Here is a 23,216-nt window from a genome sequence, read left to right as displayed (position 1 = left end):
GCCAGATTGAGCGTGGACACGCGTGTGTGATAGCCAGATTTGAAAATAGGTCTAAACATACCCAGCTTACAGGCTATCCAGATACAATCGTACTCTAGCTGGATTGACTTTTTCCAGTGTGACCAGGGCCTAACTCATATTAACTTTGACCCTCTCTGTGCTTCATTTCTTTTATCTGGGATAACAGACGAGCTGTTGTTACTTTGTTCCGTCGTCTTCCTTCGTGGTGTCTTGCCGGCTCTTGCTGCTGCTGCAGAGAACTGATTTTGTAGGACTGATTATGCACTGGGAGTAAAAATCTAAGCAAAAAAAAAGAGGAGGTGCAACACTCTGTGTGCAAAGAGTTCAAGAGTTTAAGAATAATGTTGTGTTATCATCTATTGTTGAAAGTCTTTATAATCAAGCTGCATCCTGGGAAGGAAAGGGTTGAGTAAGCACACAGTGCGACACATATACGTGTGTGAAACGAGGGTGCAGCACTGATGCTGATGTGCATGTTTGTTGTGTTGCTATAACAACCATTCTGTGTAAATAAAAGGCACAGAGACACGTCTCAGTAAAAAAAATTTAAAATGACATCGGATCATGCAAAGTCTGTGACATCTTTAGAAACAATAGTGAGCATATTACTTGTCCTGTTAATGACGTAACACAGCACATTTTTTTTCTTGTACAAAATGAATGCTCATTTTGTCCACTAGGTGTCGCACTGAGCAACATTTTAGATAACTAATCTGCTCAACTGGTGGCATATCATATACACAAAAACAAGTAACAAGAAAACATTTGTCAGGTGTAGTTACTATATAAAAACTGAAAGGAAATAAAGCGTTTTCACATTTTTCCCGATTGTTTTGGCACTTTAATGTGGACTGCAAACTTTCAGAGAGCATCTTAAAAACACCATCTGTGGGACAAACACATCCAACAGTGTCACTTTTCAGTGTGAAAAAAAGAGGTTAGCACAGAATGCCCTCCAAAATCCTACTGGTTATTCTTTTTTAGTTTATATTCCCTACGGTCTGTTAGATCTATCATAAACTTAGATCAATATTAGGAAAATAATGGCAGCCATCTTTAAAAAAAAAAACAAAACAAAACTCCACAACAACAGGTTCGAGGACTAAATTCATACAAGGTTTGAGTAAAATCAGATTCAACGGGTAAGCGCAGGGTTACTTTAAATGCTGGAAGGTTAATTTACCTGCTTTTATATACTGTCAATATTTTGGTTTATGCTTTAATATTCATCATTTCCATCAATATTATTATTTATTTCGATTAGAAGTTAAACACTGCTACAACAAACTTGCTTGTGGACATTGATATCCATCCACTCTTGTGGTTTCAGTCTTTCTTTCCACCAGCTGCAGGAATACCGCCCCCCCCCCCCCCCCCCCACCCCAAACCTCCCAACCCACCCACCAACCCACCCAAGAACACAGCAGACCAAACAGCAGAGATCTTGGGTGATAAGGCCCGAGCTGTTTACATACACTCTGGGAGAGTTGTTATGTTTACTCTCAGCATGCCAAGTGTGTACAGCCTGCCCCCTCTCCTCTCACCAGCCTTCTAGAAAATATATATATGTATGACCTCACATGTAAAAACATATACTTGCATTTTTGATGCATTTCTTATGTAAAAACTCAGATAGAATTTATCATTTAAAAACAATTTGCTACTTGGTCCCAATATTTTTTTTAAAAAAGGGGAAAAACAACAAAACAAAAAAATGATTTTTTTTTTCCATCTCATTTTTTTGTAAGCTGGATTTTTTTTTCTCAATCTCTCGTTCCGAGCGTCTGCCTCTGTCTGGAACTGCAGGACTGTGAGAGATCAGAGGTGGCTGTCTGATTCACATTTGTCAGTTCCGTTCTCCAGCGGCCAGGCGGACAGTTCCAGTTCATTGAAGTTAATGTTGCTCTCGTTGAGTCGTCGTACGCGGTAGGTCTCGTACAGGATGTTGTGGGTCACGTCTTTCAGGTCCTGCAGGTGAGACCTTTGTGAAGAAGACAAACAGAACGATTCATGACGTGATGCCCATTTATTTATCTCAGTGTGCTACACATGCTAACAAGCTAATGTACAAAATTCATTTTGCATTGAGTAGATAAGACCAGCTCCGTCATCCAAACTCCCAGGCTGGATGCAGCTGGTAATTCAGCTATGGCTGCAATGACGTTACAGCTAGCTGGCTAAAGATATTTAAAAATCTGACTGTCCTGAGTGGGAAACTGCATCTAATTCATACAAACATCTACTAAATTTAGCTGCTAAATTGGCTATAGCTTGTTGTTTGCTAATATTGCTAATATATATATAGTATGGCAACAGGAACACAATAAATGTATGACACTGCTTGGCATCAGCCCTAAAGAATTTCCCTCTGGGATTACTAAAGTATCTAAAATAAAAATAAAAAATAAAAAAATAAAACACACTGTATGCATGTGCTTAAGCAGCATGCTGCTGACTGCAGTTCCCTTAATGGCCACAGGTGGCATCATCCTTTCTCAGTTCCCACACCATTAAGAAGTGCTATTGAAACTCACCTGATGAGCAGATCTCGCAGGTTGGCGAACTCACAGTGTGCCACATTTTCAACTGTAAAAACAGGAAAATCCAATTTACATTTTTAAAAAATCACTCATTGACAGTAAAAGGCAGCACGTGGTCCTCTTGGACTTTCAATAATAAAACAAGTGTTCATATGTACGTGTGACTGCTGCACACAGACACCCCTCTCTCCGCTCAGACCTGATGGTTCCTTCCAGCTATGGAGTAACAGAGAAGCTTTTAAAGCTGCTCAGCAGGGCGGCATTCATTGTTAATTGTGGTGTAAAACTCAGTGTGAGGTATGAGTAACCAGTCCATGCAGTGAAATCAGTGTAGCTGTAAAAATGTGTAAATCACATCTGAACGTGCATCTGATTTCCCTCTCTGTGAGCCACTCACACAAACTTCTAACCCCTCCTGCTGAAGGACCCTGAATGAGGAACAGTTTCTACACAAAAGCTCGTTTTCCATCTGAAAAGAAGCGGAATCTCTGGGCAGTAAGTAAAAGTTACATCTTAAAACCAGGTGTTAATGTTGATGCTTTTACCTTCAATGATCCCCCACTTCGTTTTACGGCCCAGCACCTTGTTTCCATTCACCTGGTGCTCCTTGTCAGTTCCCACCACAGCAAAGGGAATGCTTTCCTAAACACACAGAAGCATGTGAGTCACTCATTATACAGCATCAGCCTCCTGATCATTGAGATAACACACTGCTGTATCCCACTATATTAGTTTTTATTGGATCACATCTGTCCACTAGGGGGCCCAAACTCCATACAGTGATTTATGCATGAGTGAATGAGAAGAGGCGGTCACCCTGATTTTGTCGTTGAGTATGCGTTCCTCTGGGTCCTCGTCGTACTCTTTCTGGGGGTAAACATGAATCCCATTGGATGCCAAGTCTTGCCTTATCTGTGAGGCAGAAAAAGAAGAATACAGGGAGAGGATAAGATAGAAGAGTCACGTTATGTTCAGGTCAGTTCACACACCTGTGTGTGTACATGAAGCATATGTCGTTCAAAACCACCTCCAGGCCTCCAGCCTTCTGTTGGGTGCCCTGGTTTCCAGCCTTCTGCCTACATTTTACATTGAGCTCCCCCCACTGAGGGGTTCAGGTCCCACCTGTCTAATCTGACTTTGAGTCATCCTCTTGCTCAACCTCCACCCAAACTCTCCGTGTAATCGGCTCTCATGTTTTTTTTTTTGCTCCTTCTTCCTGCCTGCTGTGCTCTCTTTGCTGACTGACTGTCTGTGTGTGTGAGACCCTTTGTTTAGCTGTATATACAACAACAACGACAAAAAAGGCATAAAGAAAAACACAACAGCATGAAAACAAGCTATAAACAGGATGAATCAGACAAAGATGACACGTTGCCTCACCCTGTCTTTGAACTCCTGTCTTTCCTCAACGGTGAGTGTGTCAGACTTGGCGATGACAGGCACAATGTTCACTATCTTCCCCAACCTCTTCATGAACTCCACGTCGATGGGGCGTAACCTGGAAACACAAGGCAGAGATGCAACCTTTGTCAGACAACACATTTAGCAAGAATTTCTGCAGGACAGTGACACACACCGTGGAAAGTTAACGAGTACTGACCTGTGTCCGGTGGCAGGGAGGAAGTAGATGCAGCAGTGGACTCTGCTGTCAGGTATTCTCCTCTTGCGGTTGACGTTCAGCTCTTCTCTCAGGTACTTCTCATACTGCTCGTTGACATACTTTACTATAGGCTGCCAGCTGGAGAAACGGAGCAGAGCGAGAGAGGAGTGAAGCATCGCACAAAAGCTGCTAAATCTTACTGTCTACTAAAGAAGCTGCAGAGATAAAGGTCTGGCAGTTTGTTGTTGGAACATGTTCAACAGCAAGTTAATGCTCATTGATGTTCGAATGAGAGGAACATACCATTTAAATGTTTGTTGTGCTTTCCAGTTTAGACATTATTCACATCTCACGGCAGCACACTGACAGAACAAAGTGCGTAAACAATTTCTCTTCTAAAAGGTCAACAGGACTGTAAAGTGGTTGTTGTGCTGTCTGAGGGACAGGAAGCAAAGGGTGGGCTGCCCAGACTGAGAAGTGAGGAGTGAGAGTGAAAGTAAGACAAAAGTCATCTGCTCATGCAGACTGTAACTTGGTCAAAGTGTATGAAGCGTGAAGACAAACCGACGGAGCTCAGTAAGTTGACCAGACACTTCTGAGCAGCAAGATTGTGACGAGATAGACAGATCTAAGAGAGTGCGGCCTGATTGGCCACCAGGGCTGCCAATCACAGAAACAGGAAGCAAAACAAACAGCGACACAAAATAAAACAGAAGCTGACTGAACAGGCCCGTAAGCCCAGATCGTGACACATCTCCTTTGCTCGTTGCAGCTCACCAGTTCTCGTTGTTGATTTGGTCTCCAAATCCCGGTGTGTCAATCACTGTCAGCTTCATCTTTACACCCTTTTCTTCGATCACTAGACAGAAAGAACAGATGCAGAGAAGTTTATATGCATAGTTGGACGTCCTAAATGTTCATTTAATAATAAAATGTAAGTACAGATGCAGTTTTTTGGGGTTATTACCATAATGGCCCACAGATGTCACAGTGGAGGTCATAAAGAGTTTATTTTAACTGCGGTTGACTGAAATTGGTTGATTGTACCCTAAATTCATCACAGATTCTAAGTGCTTTATAATGCCAAAGACACAACAAGAGGGTGAAACGTCAGGTCACACTGAGGCCCCTCCGAGCTTTGTGTCTCCACTTGTCCACAAGGGTCAGCGTGAGGCCAATCGTGTCATTCGCCCGAGGCCGTGAGGCTTCACGCAAACACCTCTGCTGACGCCTGCGTGCAGCCCGAAAATTTGTGACCCCCACACAGCAAGTGCAACAACTGTCCACGAGAACAGAGTTCTTTCACTCTGAATTCTGGGAAAAATAGTGAAATTTCTGTCAGATTAAAGTTTTCAGCAGTCAATTGTGACTTTAAACTGCATAAAGAATCTGATTTTAACCCTTTCCTGTGTGTGCCGGCAGCTGAGTGTTGCTTTAATGTTGCGCCTACTTTCCTCTGTATAGATTTTTGTATGATGACGAAATGAAAGCGTTGCGTTCACTGAATCAGTTTTGAGGGATGTACCTTTGAGCGCTGAAGGAAAGCCGAGCAGTAAAGACTATCATTTGAGTCCATATGCACTGTTGAGTAAGCACGCAGGAATCTTCTCTGATCGGAAGCGTGACAGCAAACATCTGGAACCTGACGATTAAGATTTTCACTAACCTGTAATAAAAGCTGGTTAGACCCAATCAGCACTGACTCACACGTCTTCAACCAGACATCAGCTTCTGACTACGATGAAGAATAGTTTCTTTGCTCTAATTGGACTTTAGTTACAGCCTCAGTTTAGGGTTCAGGACAAGTTTAAACGTGTGTTTTTCTCATGCCTCACTGCACTGCATACATTGCTGTAGTTTAAAACATGCATTTATAGAGGGAAGTGAAACCAAACACACACACATGCATGGTCACCGATATATATATATGCCCATAAGTCTCCACAATCTGGTAACCAACAACCTGTGCACAGCTGCTTTCAGAATCTGTTAAACCACCCCCATAATACAATATTCACATTTTCCCTTTAGCCTGCATTGCTTTGTATCTGCTGGTAACAAAATGAAAGGCTGTCCCTTTGAATGTGATTCAGGCTCATGAAGAACAATACAAACATGTTGTCCTACAGAAGAAGTGGCCCCATCAGGGAAAGTGACCCTTTACAGGACATGCTCTCCTCCTACACTGCGATTTCTGCCCATGACAGCAGCAATGAGCGGAAATGTGATATGAAAGCAGGATGTGAGAGCAGTCTCCCCATAGATCATCTGTCAAAATCTCTTTTTAAAAAAAGGCCAGCACTGGGGACAAGCCACACTTTGTGTCCTTAGACTATATGGTGTCTTTATCAGATCCCTGTGAATGCCGTTGTTTAGTATTTAAGGTACATGAAGAGATAAAGGAACAATCCCACATATTGTTGAACAGGGACGTGACTTCAGGCCTCATAGAGCTTCAGGAATCATAACAGATTCAGGGTTTGTGGGTACATGCATGCCTCTGTGTGTGTGTGGACTCACTGTGACTGACTGCATGCAGTTTGACCGTTTTGGAGATCTCCTCCTCATAGTGGGGCGTGCAGGACTTCCGGCTGATCTTGGACTTGAACAGAGTGTTGACAAGCGTGGATTTCCCCAAACCACTCTGACCTGCAAAACATTATGTTTAAATCACTCACTATTTGTAAAAACATTATAGCAAGCAACAAGTTCTAGCTTTAAATAAATTGCTGTGATAATAGGTAACTCTATAGACATGTCACACGATGTATGATTCAATATAAAAGTCTGACACCTTTTGTATTTGGATCAAAGTGTGTGTGTGCCCACACAGGCACATATTTAAGCTAAATAACTAGCATACTTGAATTAAACATAATTATCAGTGGCACACTTCCTGTTTTCAGTTACACAAGAACCACAGAAAACCACTTCCTTCTAACAGAACAGTGCTTCCTCTTCCAATATGAAAACACACACATACAGAGAAGAACAGAGAAACAAAAGGCTTTCAAACAGTCATTGTACCGCTGCAACTTGTCTGCAGATGTGAAAGGGGAAGACATAAAGAGCTTTTAGGAAAACGTACGATCACGTGAGCCCTGCCTGCGTGGAGAGCTTTACTGAGTGGCTCAAAAGAGGAGCCACCTCTCTGCAGAGCTCGGCACAGCAGGATGCTTGAACCAGTGAAAGAAAAGTGTCATCTCCCTCACACACACACACACACACACACACCAAATAGTGACAATAGAGTGTAGTACAGTGTTGCCTTTGCCCTGGTAAGGCTGCCTAACACTTCCTGTAACTTGAACTCTTTAACACTTGTTAACAGAGCTTTCATTGTGAAACACTGGAAAGCACACCAAAGCCTGTAAGACCATATATCAGCTTATGTACATTTATGCTAACAGTTATGTATATGCCGTGTACTTGACTGCTGTTTGGTATTAGCTGATGGCTAATGAGGCTAACACAGCGGCTGTCTTGCTGTTATGAAGTAACTAATACTAGAGCCATAGACGCTCTCTCACAAGAACAAGATCCAGGATGCTGTCTGCAGTTCCCTTAATGGCCAGAGGTGTCACTATTACTTATATTTAGCACCTTTAATCTGAGTATTATTATTATTATTAGTGAGTGTCTGTATCTGTGTGTCTGACTCACCAACCACCATGATGTTGAATTCAAAGCCAGCCTTCATGGTCTTGCGCCTCATCTGATCCAGGACCGCCTCGATGCCCACGTAACCGAACAGGTCGGTGCCTTGGATAAAGCCCATCTGCAAGTCGGCTACAGACTGACAAAGCTCCACCTTCACCTCTGCCTCCAGCTCCATCTCCTTCTTCATGTCTTCTTCCATCTCCATTACCTTCTGTTTCCCATTCTCTTTGATCCCTGCATGAACCTCCACACAGTTCTCCTCTTTGTCCACCGTGGGTGGTGTCTGGATGTGTTGCTGTCCTTTGCTCTTGCCCTCATCTTCTTTCTCTTGTCCCATGATACTGCTGTCCTTCTCCCCTCTCTCCTCCATTGGGGTGAACAGGGCCGTCTCCACCTCTCCAGTAGTCTCTGTACATAAGACATAAGTTTCCATTGATTTGGCTTTTAAACATGGTGTACTTAATTTTCGCATAACTGCAGTTGAAACAAAGAAGATGCTAATTTATGATCTTGGTAGGCCTGCAAAATGGCCGCCCCCTGCTCCACATCTTATCCTATAAACATCAACAACAACCGTTCCATGTTCTCTTCCACAGCTTTTTTAGAAACAAACAATTTTGACCTTAAATGTGGGTTGAATCGGTCTGACACACACACACACACACACACACACACACACACGGGTGAGGTGGAACTATATTTGGCCATCAGCATGTTCACGTACTCTGCACTTAGCCTCACATGCACTCTTGTCTGTGTGAGAGTGCATGTGAGGAGTCTGGTCTGTGCTATAAGAGGATTGAACAGCACAGACAATCCCCCCTGATACCTTGAAGTTGTTTGTGTGTGTTTAAGTGTGCTTACAATTACAATTAGTCTTATACAGTAATGACACAGTCGTCCAGCATAACTGACACGTTTGTGTTTCTGCACGACTCAACAAGCAATAACGAGGAGGCCTCTCTATCTGCCAGATACACACACACACAGTAGCTGTTGATTAGTGCAAGTCAACATAATTTAATCAGCTATAAATATCCAACAACCACTGAAATAGAACTAATCCTAATGAGTCAGGACAGAGAAGGACTGAAGGAGACAAGAGAGATTTTAAGCATCACTACATTTTACCCTCTAATTGAAGTATAAGTATGTGCTGCTAATGTGAATAAAGAGCAGATGGGGACTTGTAACCGCTATTTTCCAGCGCTTGGGTGCATCATGGAGGGCGGTACAGTGACAAGCATGATTTGTGCATTAGACAAATAAACAGTTGAAAAAATAAACTGCCCAGAACTTTAACCCACTGACGACACAAGACTCCAGAGATTGAAAGCAAGAGGAAATGTTGAAATATTACGTGTTTTAACCTGTAGCTCTCTGTGTCTCAACTCCAAGCGTCCTCGTCTGAATCTTCAGTAAAAGTCATAACAACATGATCAATGACTAAAAAAACAAAACAAAACGAATGAGCAGCAAATTCTTCAAAGGTGTTACTTTTCTCATAAATCATAATATCAAACGCCAGCATGGATTACAGAGTGGGAAGGTTGTGGTGTTGTCTCTCATCATCATACCACACTGGGATAGGATCAGATCAAGGGTCAGGTTAAGTGATTGTAAGTAATGCTTCAAGTCAGGGTGGATTCACTGAGCCAGGCTTCAAGGGAAAAAAGAGAGCAAAGGAGGTCATCCAGGCAATTTGGCTGGGAGCGTCACAACTTCAGTCGCCTGGTTTAAGCATCTCTTCTGTAGTAACCAAGTCTGAGTGACTGAAGACACAATAAATAAATAAATAAATAGTGTGCTGAAATGTGGACTGACATATTCAGCTACACTCCCTCCGATATGCCATTCCAAAATTACACAAGCCCGATGAGTAACACACCATGTACGATTAATGACAACTCTGCAGCCACTCTCACTATGTTGCTAATACAATAGGTGTTTTTTCCACTGCAGTAACAAGTTCCTTCATCATGGGTACTTTTGCGGAGCCATACATAAATTGTGTAGAGGGAAGCAAATGATGACTGGTGGGTCAGTTCAACATCAGGTTTCTCCTAAAGGTTAACAACAACACCCACAAAAACATTTCAAAACACCAGCGATCGGAAGTAAATATACAAAGAAAGAAGAGATAGAAATTCCACACACACCAAAAGGGGTGAAGTGGCTCACACCACTAGCTGAAAGGTGTTACTGTGAGGCGGAAACTTCACAACATGATTGAAAGTGATCAATAAACTGTGAAACAGAGGTAGAAACTAAAAACAGAGGCTCCAGCAGAGTTGGGGACGCACCAATGAGATGCTTGTACGGCCTTGTTACCATGCAGGACCGCAGCAGCAGCAGCAGCAGCAGCAGCACTGCTAAGCATGGCTGCTCCTGGCTATGAGGCTGCAGTGTTTGTCATCATGGCTTAAGTAGATGATCCAGGCACATGGAAGAAACCCTAAGTCTGATGAAGCCAGCTGATCAGGGAGTTTGGAAACAAACCAACAGTTTATCCTCCAAACCCAAAGTCATTGTAGTCGAGTAAATGATCAGTTTACTCCGGATTTGCTGCGTTGTGTTACGTGATAGTAAACAGAATGAGGTCTGAACTGAAATGAAGACATTACTTGCTTTTAGAAAATGTTTTGATTGTTTTCTGAAAACTCTACAAATGGTTCAAACTGACTGTTTTTACCACATGCTACATGAGGAAAGCATATACATGGGACAAATACCCAAATTAGCAGCTTTATAATGAATGAAAGTTGTAGCATACAAGATCAAACCGAGTCCTGCAAGCCACTTTACTTTTAAGTAAAAGGCCTGTCTTTAAGGATTCATTCGATTCAACAGTTTGCAAGAACCCAGCCGAGGCCTAACAATGCCCCCACCCCCCATTCGCACTGGCAAAATGGACCAGTCCTGTCAGCTTTCATTGTTAGCCCGGGAGACTGAGCATGGATACTTGTGACTCCACCGATATCCACGAGGAGACCCACAAAACGACAAAAAAATGAAAAGTTCCTACCTTTTCTCATTCACAAACACCAGTAGTGTGTGTCTCCTGCTTGGTAGAGGGGGCCTCAGAGAAGTCTGCACGCTAAACTCCTCACTGCAAAGTTTATCCTTTGTAGCAGGGATGCCCTCTTTTTCCCTCTCTCTCTCTCTCTCTCTGGTTCTCCCTGATGTCAGGAGCAGTGTGAGAAGAGAAAGGTTGAGAGAGAAGAGAGGGAGGGGGGTTGCTGTTGGCATGCAGCTCCAGGATCCATTCACATGCTAATGGCCCAAGGAGCTTCCACTAATCCCCGGGAGGAGAAGGACTACGCCCTCCTTCACCCGTCAGGATCATTTACCAAGGAGTGCCTGAGCTGACGGCAGAGTGGGATGGAGGAGCAGGACAGCAGTCACCACTGTAATACAATTTATACTGACCAAGTAAAACCAATTAGTTAAAAATAACTCGCTCATAGACTACTTCCTCAAGTGTCAGTCCACCTTACTGTCAAGCTAAAAACTCCATAACAATACCATATATAGTAACATACATGATATCCAGCAGGGCGAAGGAGATGACATGTTCAATTTACTTTCATGTCAGTTGTTTTTTTGTGTAGTCAAGTTAAGTTGTGGTCAAGAATGGGTCACAGCGACCTTTGACCCCCACAATCTCGCCAGCTGATGCCTGAGTATTGGCTGGATATTACTGTCAAATTTGGAGAAGTTTCTTGAGAGCATTCCTGAAACGTTGCACTTGTAAGGATGGAACGAATGTAAGGTCACAGTGACCTTTGACCTCCAAACTCGAGTCAGTTCATGCCTGAGTCCTTGTGGACGTTCGAACCAAATTTGAAGAAATCCAGTCAAGGTCAGAGCGACCCTGACCTTTGACTTTTTGACCAGCAAACACCTGAGTCCTAAACAAAAAGCACGGCTCTTCTGGTACATGTTTGCATAATGTTACTGCAAATTGGGACAGATGTTGCGGTCAGGTCATGTGACACGTGGAGAGAAGTGCTGGCGTGTGGTTTCTGGTGTAAAGTTGGGGTTGCTTTAATCTCAACGCTCAGCAGTAACAGCGGCTTAATTTTGTATTATAAACATCAGAAGACAGGTGCACACAGAGAAGAGAACAAGGCTGAAAACAAGGGCGAAGGCCCATTATGATCAAACTCTGGTGTCATTCACTGTATACAGGGATAGGTTACAAACAAATGATGCAGCATGTTCTTGATCTTTTACCTACAACCTTAGCTTTGATGATAAAGATAATATTTTTTCAGGTTTTTTTTCATAATAAAAATTTAATTCTTATAGGCTCACTACTGAATTTCAGCAGTCATTCCATTGTTTGTGCAATTCAGACTTCGCTTTTGCACATCATAGTCCATTCACTCCAGGGTTAGCTTCCCAAGCTAGACAGATGCACACAGTAGATGGTAAAAACCCTGCTCAGCTCATAAAGATGAGATGAGATAACGTGATCATTTGTATCAAATCTAAAATTATTTGAAATAATCTGTGCCTTACAATATCCAAAAATCAATGTTACCCATAAAACATAATCATGCTAACAGGTATCTGAGAGCTATTCAAAGTTGTAGTCATTACCGTTCCTTTGATTCAGTGTGAACTAAACATCTATTAACATGTTGTGTTTCCTGTACTAAACGGCCGACACACTCTCAACTGACAAGCATGCAAACTAGTTTTCACATGTTTCGATCTGAAGTGCCAGTTCTTACACACATTCACAGAAACAGCGTGAGAGAGCGCATTAAAGAGGACCAGTTCAAATCAGATTAAAAACCGGGGGCTGAACACATAAAGAAGAGAGATTATTATTTTACCTGGTGTGAAGACACAGCCGTCTGCAGTGACACACACACAACTGGGCAGGATGTCACATCACTGCCTGAGTGTGGAGGGGCGTGGCACTTAGCGTGTAAGTGTGTTAGTGTGTGTGTCAGAGGATGATGCATTTCCTTGTGTGTGTGTGTGTGAGGGAATGGTTTCCTGGTCATAGCTTCTGCTGGCTTTGTGTCAGCTGCTTACAGTTAAGATAACAAGTAATAAAGTAACGTAGTGGTGCTATCACTGACGGCGTTTCCATGGAGACACTATAAACAGCAATGTGTAAAATGATAAATTAACAAACAAACAAGACTCCACATGTTTCCATGAATTTGTTTGCATTACCTCACTTTAAGGATAATTAATGATTCTGTTGTATTTGAGGATAAATTGGCAACTAATTGATTAAGAGGCCCAGGCCAAATAGGCAAATATCTACTAAGGTTGGGAAATTGGGATATTTCCTAAGCAGGTTGAAGTAAAAATGGGTGTGATTAGCAATTTATGAATATAGCATGGATGGCTACAGACGTCACCTGCATGCATCATCAAAGTGAGACATCACATATGAATATGGAAAGAAGAGTTCTTACAGTACAGAGCAACAACCAGTATTTGTGAATGCTTCAGTAAATTCACATTATCACCCCCAGTCTCACTGCTGCTCCTAAGCTTTGAATTAGTTGCACCCATATCACCTTTTTCATTAACACCAGAGGCCATTCAAAGTACAGATTGAACTGATAAATCACTGTAATAATCCCTCAACTCATTACAAACACAATGAGCCCCAGGGTGAACTGGCATAAATGCTGCATGTGCAGTAGCTGAAGGAGAAGTGTTATGTTGCCACGCAGTGGTAACTGCTGGTACTGCTGTCTGAGGCAATCGAAAGCACAACGTTTAATGCAACAGATAGAGGGTGTCATCAATCCAAACTCATTAAGCAATGAGATATTAGCTCTAACGCTGCACACGTTTCTCACTGAATATTGGATTTAATCACACACACACACACACATACGTGTTTTCATGAATTATCAGGACGTATGACAAAAATGTGAAAAATGGGTACACGCCTTTCCAAAGGTCCTAGAGGTGTGGGAGTCACACTGGGTTGCTTAACACAGTTCCAGGAGCAGTTCCATCTATTGGGACTTTGGCTAGGGCTTACTTTTGTCCAAACATGAATTTTATAGTATATATGAGGTCCTTGCTGGGTTTACATGACATTTGAGGACAATATCAAAACACACTTATATATTTCATGTTCAAGTGATTTATGAAGCCCTTACACACTAAATTTGGGTTTACATGACTTTTGAGGACAATATCAAAACACACATATATTTCATGTTCAAGTGATTTATGAAGCCCTCACACACTAAATTTTCAAGTATACATGACTTATAAAGACTAGGTAAGAAAAGGGTCAGTACTTTCAACTTAACACCTGGCTGCACAACTACCTAACAGATCTAATGTCTACCTGTTAGACAGTCGCAAGCACTCTGCAACAGGACCTGTTCATGGGTTCTACACTTTTTAAAAATTTAAAAATTCCCTTTTAAACAGCACCATTGCAGTGTCTTATGTCACTGCAGCAATCTTATACATCTCTGTAAATATTAGATATTTATTTTTAATATGAAAGCCATACATTTTCCAATAAAATTTCTGTCTTTAATGTTGTCCTTTAGATGACTGAAATCAGTTGAATCATATTCCTTGTATTGAGCATGAATGGCCAATAAAACAGATGCTAATCGCTGCATTTGATTTAAGAACTTTGGAGTAAATTTGTGTCAAAATAAAAACATGGAACAGTCTGCCTTTCACACATGTTTAATGGCAACATTTGTAACTTTCGGCCTCTTCCATGAAACATTCCTTTGAACTTGTCTTGTGATAAAAAACAATGCAGTGGTTTGAAAACCTAACAGCAACAAGACATTGCTTAAGCATTTTATACTTTACCTACTAAACATCTGTCTACATTTATTACAGTTTGCATTTGGAGGTTTTTTATATGTTACCATTTCTTGGTTGAGTGCCACTGATATCCATGTTATCCAGGGTAGATGACGAGGTAGAACTGCTGTCAATCTTGCCCAAGGTGTCTGAGTCAAGTGCAAGCCTCAAGGCCCTACAAGTCTCAGTTCTTGGACCTTTCATCGTAACAATAAATTGATGAAATTATTTTGCATCACATGTAGCTTCAATTTCAGACAACACGAATAACAGAAATATGGACTGTTTTGCAATACATTTTGTTGGATTCCTTCTAAAATTGCTAAATAATTTTGCATATGTTATATTGTGGTTCTTCTGTGTTGTGATAAAACAATACAACCAGATTTTATATGAGTAAGGTTACCTGAGTTGAGTTTGAGATTTTCTTGAGGTTTTTTGAGTTTGAGATTTTCCCATAGTCCTGTGGTTGTTCTGAAGGCTCAGACTGCATCTCAATGTTTGGTGTCTGCAACAATACACAACAATAACATGTCAGAACTTTTCTATATCCAATGTAGATCCAATCTAGTAGATGTATCCTTTGAAAATAATGAACATCAGGTTCTGGGCTTCTTATGCCAGGCTCTACAGAGTATTACCATTATCTGCTCACCATCAATATGAGGACATTGTAACACACACACAGTCTAGTCGCTGGATTCGACCATATGAGGACATTACATGAAACACACAAGTGTTTCACAGCCTAAAACAATATGAGGACATGACGGCTGAAGCACAGTAAAGTCCATGTTTCTGACACCTAACTGATTCTGTTGATGTCAAACAAAGCTCCAAACCACACACTGAACCAAAGAGATCTATGATCCCACACATCAAATCAGCCATGTTGATTAGCAAAAGATTCAATGGGCAAAAACCTAAAATTCAGTGACATTTCGGATCAACTTGATCCCATAAGGGCATACTAGAGATAGCAAATGGTGCACTAACTTTTTCTGCCAATAAATGTAGAGGTAGATCCCATTAATATTGATGTTGTGAACATTTTACACCAACAAATTCAGTAAAATGGAATTGTTTTATGTTCCTGACTTCCATCTGAAGCCAACTGAGTAAATATTTCATTCCAAAAAGAAACTAGAAGTATGTGATCACCTGCTGGAAGGATGCAGTGGCGTTCCCAGAGTCCTCTGGTTGTTCTGAAGGCTCAGGCTGCATCTCAATGTTTGGTGTCTGCAACAATACACAACAATAACATGTCAGAACTTTTCTATATCCAATGTAGATCCAATCTAGTAGATGTATCCTTTGAAAATAATGAACATCAGGCTCTGGGCTTCTTATGCCAGGCTCTACAGAGTATTACCATTATCTGCTCACCATCAATATGAGGACATTGTAACACACACACAGTCTAGTCGCTGGGTTCGACCATATGAGGACATTACATGAAACACACAAGTGTTTCACAGCCTAAAACAATATGAGGACATGACGGCTGAAGCACAGTAAAGTCCATGTTTCTGACACCTAGCTGATTCTGTTGATGTCAAACAAAGCTCCAAACCACACACTGAACCAAAGAGATCTATGATCCCACACATCAAATCAGCCATGTTGATTAGCAAAAGATTCAATGGGCAAAAACCTAAAATTCAGTGACATTTCGGATCAACTTGATCCCATAAGGGCATACTAGAGATAGCAAATGGTGCACTAACTTTTTCTGCCAATAAATGTAGAGGTAGAGCCCATTAATATTGATGTTGTGAACATTTTACACCAACAAATTCAGTAAAATGGAATTGTTTTATGTTCCTGACTTCCATCTGAAGCCAACTGAGTAAATATTTCATTCCAAAAAGAAACTAGAATTATGTGATCACCTGCTGGAAGGATGCAGTGGAGTTCCCAGAGTCCTCTGGTTGTTCTGAAGGCTCAGGCTGCATCTCAATGTTTGGTGTCTGCAACAATACACAACAATAACATGTCAGAACTTTTCTATATCCAATGTAGATCCAATCTAGTAGATGTATCCTTTGAAAATAATGAACATCAGGTTCTGGGCTTCTTATGCCAGGCTCTACAGAGTATTACCATTATCTGCTCACCATCAATATGAGGACATTGTAACACACACACAGTCTAGTCGCTGGGTTCGACCATATGAGGACATTACATGAAACACACAAGTGTTTCAGAGCCTAAAACAATATGAGGACATGACGGCTGAAGCACAGTAAAGTCCATGTTTCTGACACCTAACTGATTCTGTTGATGTCAAACAAAGCTCCAAACCACACACTGAACCAAAGAGATCTATGATCCCACACATCAAATCAGCCATGTTGATTAGCAAAAGATTCAATGGGCAAAAACCTAAAATTCAGTGACATTTCAGATCAACTTGATCCCGTAAGGGCATACTAGAGATAGCAAATGGTGCACTAATTTTTTCTGCCAATAAATGTAGAGGTAGATCCCATTAATATTGATGTTGTGAACATTTTACACCAACAAATTCAGTAAAATGGAATTGTTTTATGTTCCTGACTTCCATCTGAAGCCAACTGAGTAAATATTTCATTCCAAAAAGAAACTAGAAGTATGTGATCACCTGCTGGAAGGATGCAGTGGCGTTCCCAGAGTCCTCTGGTTGTTCTGAAGGCTCAGGCTGCATCTCAATGTTTGGTGTCTGCAACAATACACAACAATAACATGTCAGAACTTTTCTATATCCAATGTAGATCCAATCTAGTAGAAATATCCTTTGAAAATAATGAACATCAGGCTCTAGGCTTCTTATGCCAGGCTCTACAGAGTATTACCATTATCTGCTCACCATCAATATGAGGACATTGTAACACACACACAGTCTAGTCGCTGGGTTCGACCATATGAGGACATTACATGAAACACACAAGTGTTTCAGAGCCTAAAACAATATGAGGACATGACGGCTGAAGCACAGTAAAGTCCATGTTTCTGACACCTAGCTGATTCTGTTGATGTCAAACAAAGCTCCAAACCACACACTGAACCAAAGAGATCTATGATCCCACACATCAAATCAGCCATGTTGATTAGCAAAAGATTCAATGGGCAAAAACCTAAAATTCAGTGACATTTCAGATCAACTTGATCCCGTAAGGGCATACTAGAGATAGCAAATGGTGCACTAATTTTTTCTGCCAATAAATGTAGAGGTAGATCCCATTAATATTGATGTTGTGAACATTTTACACCAACAAATTCAGTAAAATGGAATTGTTTTATGTTCCTGACTTCCATCTGAAGCCAACTGAGTAAATATTTCATTCCAAAAAGAAACTAGAAGTATGTGATCACCTGCTGGAAGGATGCAGTGGCGTTCCCAGAGTCCTCTGGTTGTTCTGAAGGCTCAGGCTGCATCTCAATGTTTGGTGTCTGCAACAATACACAACAATAACATGTCAGAACTTTTCTATATCCAATGTAGATCCAATCTAGTAGAAATATCCTTTGAAAATAATGAACATCAGGCTCTGGGCTTCTTATGCCAGGCTCTACAGAGTATTACCATTATCTGCTCACCATCAATATGAGGACATTGTAACACACACACAGTCTAGTCGCTGGGTTCGACCATATGAGGACATTACATGAAACACACAAGTGTTTCACAGCCTAAAACAATATGAGGACATGACGGCTGAAGCACAGTAAAGTCCATGTTTCTGACACCTAGCTGATTCTGTTGATGTCAAACAAAGCTCCAAACCACACACTGAACCAAAGAGATCTATGATCCCACACATCAAATCAGCCATGTTGATTAGCAAAAGATTCAATGGGCAAAAACCTAAAATTCAGTGACATTTCAGATCAACTTGATCCCGTAAGGGCATACTAGAGATAGCAAATGGTGCACTAACTTTTTCTGCCAATAAATGTAGAGGTAGAGCCCATTAATATTGATGTTGTGAACATTTTACACCAACAAATTCAGTAAAATGGAATTGTTTTATGTTCCTGACTTCCATCTGAAGCCAACTGAGTAAATATTTCATTCCAAAAAGAAACTAGAATTATGTGATCACCTGCTGGAAGGATGCAGTGGAGTTCCCAGAGTCCTCTGGTTGTTCTGAAGGCTCAGGCTGCATCTCAATGTTTGGTGTCTGCAACAATACACAACAATAACATGTCAGAACTTTTCTATATCCAATGTAGATCCAATCTAGTAGATGTATCCTTTGAAAATAATGAACATCAGGTTCTGGGCTTCTTATGCCAGGCTCTACAGAGTATTACCATTATCTGCTCACCATCAATATGAGGACATTGTAACACACACACAGTCTAGTCGCTGGGTTCGACCATATGAGGACATTACATGAAACACACAAGTGTTTCACAGCCTAAAACAATATGAGGACATGACGGCTGAAGCACAGTAAAGTCCATGTTTCTGACACCTAACTGATTCTGTTGATGTCAAACAAAGCTCCAAACCACACACTGAACCAAAGAGATCTATAATCCCACACATCAAATCAGCCATGTTGATTAGCAAAAGATTCAATGGGCAAAAACCTAAAATTCAGTGACATTTCAGATCAACTTGATCCCGTAAGGGCATACTAGAGATAGCAAATGGTGCACTAACTTTTTCTGCCAATAAATGTAGAGGTAGAGCCCATTAATATTGATGTTGTGAACATTTTACACCAACAAATTCAGTAAAATGGAATTGTTTTATGTTCCTGACTTCCATCTGAAGCCAACTGAGTAAATATTTCATTCCAAAAAGAAACTAGAATTATGTGATCACCTGCTGGAAGGATGCAGTGGAGTTCCCAGAGTCCTCTGGTTGTTCTGAAGGCTCAGGCTGCATCTCAATGTTTGGTGTCTGCAACAATACACAACAATAACATGTCAGAACTTTTCTATATCCAATGTAGATCCAATCTAGTAGAAATATCCTTTGAAAATAATGAACATCAGGCTCTGGGCTTCTTATGCCAGGCTCTACAGAGTATTACCATTATCTGCTCACCATCAATATGAGGACATTGTAACACACACACAGTCTACAGTCGCAGGGTTCGACCATATGAGGACATTACATGAAACACACAAGTGTTTCACAGCCTAAAACAATATGAGGACATGACGGCTGAAGCACAGTAAAGTCCATGTTTCTGACACCTAGCTGATTCTGTTGATGTCAAACAAAGCTCCAAACCACACACTGAACCAAAGAGATCTATGATCCCCACACATCAAATCAGCCATGTTGATTAGCAAAAGATTCAATGGGCAAAAACCTAAAATTCAGTGACATTTCGGATCAACTTGATCCCGTAAGGGCATACTAGAGATAGCAAATGGTGCACTAATTTTTTCTGCCAATAAATGTAGAGGTAGATCCCATTAATATTGATGTTGTGAACATTTTACACCAACAAATTCAGTAAAATGGAATTGTTTTATGTTCCTGACTTCCATCTGAAGCCAACTGAGTAAATATTTCATTCCAAAAAGAAACTAGAAGTATGTGATCACCTGCTGGAAGGATGCAGTGGCGTTCCCAGAGTCCTCTGGTTGTTCTGAAGGCTCAGGCTGCATCTCAATGTTTGGTGTCTGCAACAATACACAACAATAACATGTCAGAACTTTTCTATATCCAATGTAGATCCAATCTAGTAGAAATATCCTTTGAAAATAATGAACATCAGGCTCTAGGCTTCTTATGCCAGGCTCTACAGAGTATTACCATTATCTGCTCACCATCAATATGAGGACATTGTAACACACACACAGTCTACAGTCGCAGGGTTCGACCATATGAGGACATTACATGAAACACACAAGTGTTTCACAGCCTAAAACAATATGAGGACATGACGGCTGAAGCACAGTAAAGTCCATGTTTCCGACACCTAGCTGATTCTGTTGATGTCAAACAAAGCTCCAAACCACACACTGAACCAAAGAGATCTATGATCCCACACATCAAATCAGCCATGTTGATTAGCAAAAGATTCAATGGGCAAAAACCTAAAATTCAGTGACATTTCAGATCAACTTGATCCCGTAAGGGCATACTAGAGATAGCAAATGGTGCACTAATTTTTTCTGCCAATAAATGTAGAGGTAGATCCCATTAATATTGATGTTGTGAACATTTTACACCAACAAATTCAGTAAAATGGAATTGTTTTATGTTCCTGACTTCCATCTGAAGCCAACTGAGTAAATATTTCATTCCAAAAAGAAACTAGAAGTATGTGATCACCTGCTGGAAGGATGCAGTGGAGTTCCCAGAGTCCTCTGGTTGTTCTGAAGGCTCAGGCTGCATCTCAATGTTTGGTGTCTGCAACAATACACAACAATAACATGTCAGAACTTTTCTATATCCAATGTATATCCAATCTAGTAGAAATATCCTTTGAAAATAATGAACATCAGGCTCTGGGCTTCTTATGCCAGGCTCTACAGAGTATTACCATTATCTGCTCACCATCAATATGAGGACATTGTAACACACACACAGTCTACAGTCGCAGGGTTCGACCATATGAGGACATTCCATGAAATATGGGTTGTTACTAATACATACATCCTTACTTACTAGTGACAGGAAGTACTTACCATTGCTCTCCATGGCCACTGAGAATCTCCATAGTCACATGTAATTTCACTCTCAGCTTCAAAGTCTTTAATGGCAAACAAGCAGAGATGTGGTTCACCATCGACTATCACTTTTTTCATCCTGCAGTTTGGAGAATTGTGCTTGTCATTGACCAGACGACCCATTGAGCCGTCATCACAGGAGGCGTCAATGCTAAATTTGAAAAAGACAGATATCTAAGTTTTCTCCACTAAAAACATATTTCTGTGAAACAGAAAAATATGACAAACTCCCATAAAAATTCTCTAAGATATATATGGCTGTTAAGTCCTTCTATAATGATCCTCCAGTAACACTGAAGAGCAGTTTTAAAAAATCTAACTGGTGTTTACAGCATCTGCCTGGTACAAGGCCATTACCTTCAACTCATTAGCTTGCTAACTTGCTAACTACGGCTAATTAGCATGCTAGTGTATTTCGGGATTAATAAAAACGGGTTTTTCACGGTATATTTAAACGTCTACTCCTTACAATTGAATATAAAGAAACAATCATTAGGCTTATTACACTTATCATGTAGTCCACTGTTATTTAAATCTGTTACTTACCGAGCTCCTGTCGAGAGGCTGAAGAGGCCTCCCCTGCCCAGAGGCCTGTCCCTGAGGCTGAAGTCCCGGATGTGTCAGTCACGTGCGGAGTATCGGCGCAGAATGTTTAAGAACGCTCGTTAACGCTCTCTGAACGCCTGGCTCAAATCAGTCCACGACAAGCACACCAGCAATGAGTGTTTCATGCTGTTTGTTTCTCAACTTCTCCGTGAGTAAAGTTAGCTAGCTTAGTTAGCTAGCTTAGTTTTCCCATCAGGCTTCAGGTTGGATCTCCAAGCTGACTTTCTAACCAATCAGAGACTGTGTCTGATGCACGTCGCAGTTAATGTGTATCACTGAGCAAGTACACCAAGTAGACCATAGACATCTTTTTACCCTTATGGAAAATATCATATACATTGTTGTAAATATATAAATATATCTCATTACATAAACTTAATGAAATCCTATTTTATAACATTAGAAGGCCTTCTAAATCCCGGACATTACTCATTTATCAAAAAATGAATTCATCTCTGTACGTCTACTCCCCTGCTTTTCTTTTTTTCTGTTTTTTTCCCTTATTTTTTTAGATTTTAATGAATTGTATACAACCTACATTGCTTCACTAATCACTTCACTTTTCTATTGTTCAACAAAGTAAAAAAGTAGACCACAGACATTATACACTGTAATATGTAATACATATGTAATGTAATCGTAACTTTGCTTAAACATATCAAGTGCTATTAACTCATGTGTTTACTTTGTAGACTCTACTAAGTTACATTTAGGTAATAAAACATTCTAATGAAGAAAGTATTAAACTCATCAGCCTCGAGTAACCTTAACTGAAAAAGTGTGAGTGATGAAGACCGATCCCCAAGACACACGTCATGATTTGCACCATCAGTGCTAATAGTAAGGCAGGTGAAGGTCTGGGTGATTGAGCTAAGGCCCCCTCCCCACCTATGTGGCTATGCAGACTGAGGTGGAAATCTTGCTGTCTATTTAAAAAAAAAAATATTTTAAATTTCATAAAGACACATTAGGCATGTTGAGTGACACTGTAATTGTGGTCATAAAGTAAGTCATCTGTTTGTGTTATTTTTTTTTTTTAGATATTAGATATATTATATTATACTTATATATTATATTCACTCATGGTGCCTCCATTCAGGGACGTAGTGTCAGCCTATTACATTCTACAGTGCAGTGAATAGCTGAAACATTGATTTGCACTGTCAGTGAGGGGGCTGTTACGGTATACATGTGTATGTGTTAACATCAGAACAGTACACAGTTTGGGCGGTTGTGTAAATCCCCCATCCTCACCTGATGTGGCTCTTGCACTGTAGTCCTGCATCACA

General features: G+C 40.8%; 2 protein-coding genes across 7 annotated transcripts in view; both read right to left on the bottom strand.

Moving 5' to 3' along the window:
- Positions 1 to 1,426: 1,426 nt before the first annotated feature.
- The window catches only part of septin12 (septin 12), a 37,474-nt gene continuing 15,684 nt past the window's right edge, over positions 1,427 to 23,216 (bottom strand). Inside the window, exons 1-10 of one of the 4 annotated variants that reach the window (XM_028411463.1) lie at positions 12,666 to 12,747; positions 7,825 to 8,229; positions 6,682 to 6,810; positions 4,939 to 5,020; positions 4,162 to 4,299; positions 3,942 to 4,059; positions 3,378 to 3,473; positions 3,107 to 3,203; positions 2,556 to 2,607; positions 1,427 to 2,002 (exon numbers count right to left, since the gene is read on the bottom strand). In XM_028411463.1, coding sequence (XP_028267264.1) covers positions 1,840 to 2,002; positions 2,556 to 2,607; positions 3,107 to 3,203; positions 3,378 to 3,473; positions 3,942 to 4,059; positions 4,162 to 4,299; positions 4,939 to 5,020; positions 6,682 to 6,810; positions 7,825 to 8,191 — 1,242 coding nt within the window. In that variant the 5' untranslated portion in view covers positions 8,192 to 8,229; positions 12,666 to 12,747 and the 3' untranslated portion in view covers positions 1,427 to 1,839. Of the gene's footprint in view, positions 2,003 to 2,555; positions 2,608 to 3,106; positions 3,204 to 3,377; positions 3,474 to 3,941; positions 4,060 to 4,161; positions 4,300 to 4,938; positions 5,021 to 6,681; positions 6,811 to 7,824; positions 8,230 to 9,191; positions 9,214 to 10,846; positions 10,987 to 12,665; positions 12,748 to 23,216 lie in introns of those variants that run through there. The other 3 variants (XM_028411462.1, XM_028411464.1, XM_028411461.1) reach the window with 3 other exon arrangements.
- Positions 14,499 to 22,474, bottom strand: LOC114439499 (putative uncharacterized protein DDB_G0290521). Of its 3 annotated transcripts, XM_028411465.1 has the most exons (12): positions 21,868 to 22,474; positions 21,280 to 21,472; positions 20,924 to 21,001; positions 20,191 to 20,268; positions 19,457 to 19,534; positions 18,726 to 18,803; positions 17,995 to 18,072; positions 17,264 to 17,341; positions 16,533 to 16,610; positions 15,802 to 15,879; positions 15,047 to 15,148; positions 14,499 to 14,837 (listed from the first exon to the last, which is right to left on the bottom strand). In XM_028411465.1, the coding sequence occupies exons 2-12, from the start codon at positions 21,442 to 21,444 to the stop codon at positions 14,808 to 14,810; spliced, it is 921 nt and encodes a 306-aa protein (XP_028267266.1). In that variant the 5' UTR covers positions 21,445 to 21,472; positions 21,868 to 22,474; the 3' UTR covers positions 14,499 to 14,807. The 3 variants fall into 3 exon arrangements, with proteins under 3 accessions (XP_028267266.1, XP_028267267.1, XP_028267268.1); XM_028411466.1 differs by lacking the exon at positions 15,802 to 15,879 and having other exon boundaries at positions 21,868 to 22,473; XM_028411467.1 differs by lacking the exons at positions 18,726 to 18,803; positions 19,457 to 19,534 and having other exon boundaries at positions 21,868 to 22,473.

Source organism: Parambassis ranga, chromosome 8 (genome assembly GCF_900634625.1).
Source record: "Parambassis ranga chromosome 8, fParRan2.1, whole genome shotgun sequence".
In the NCBI taxonomy this organism is placed as follows: Eukaryota; Metazoa; Chordata; class Actinopteri; family Ambassidae; genus Parambassis; species Parambassis ranga.
The sequence above is the reverse complement of the archived record's forward strand: the minus strand, read 5'-3'. Positions and strand labels throughout refer to the sequence as shown.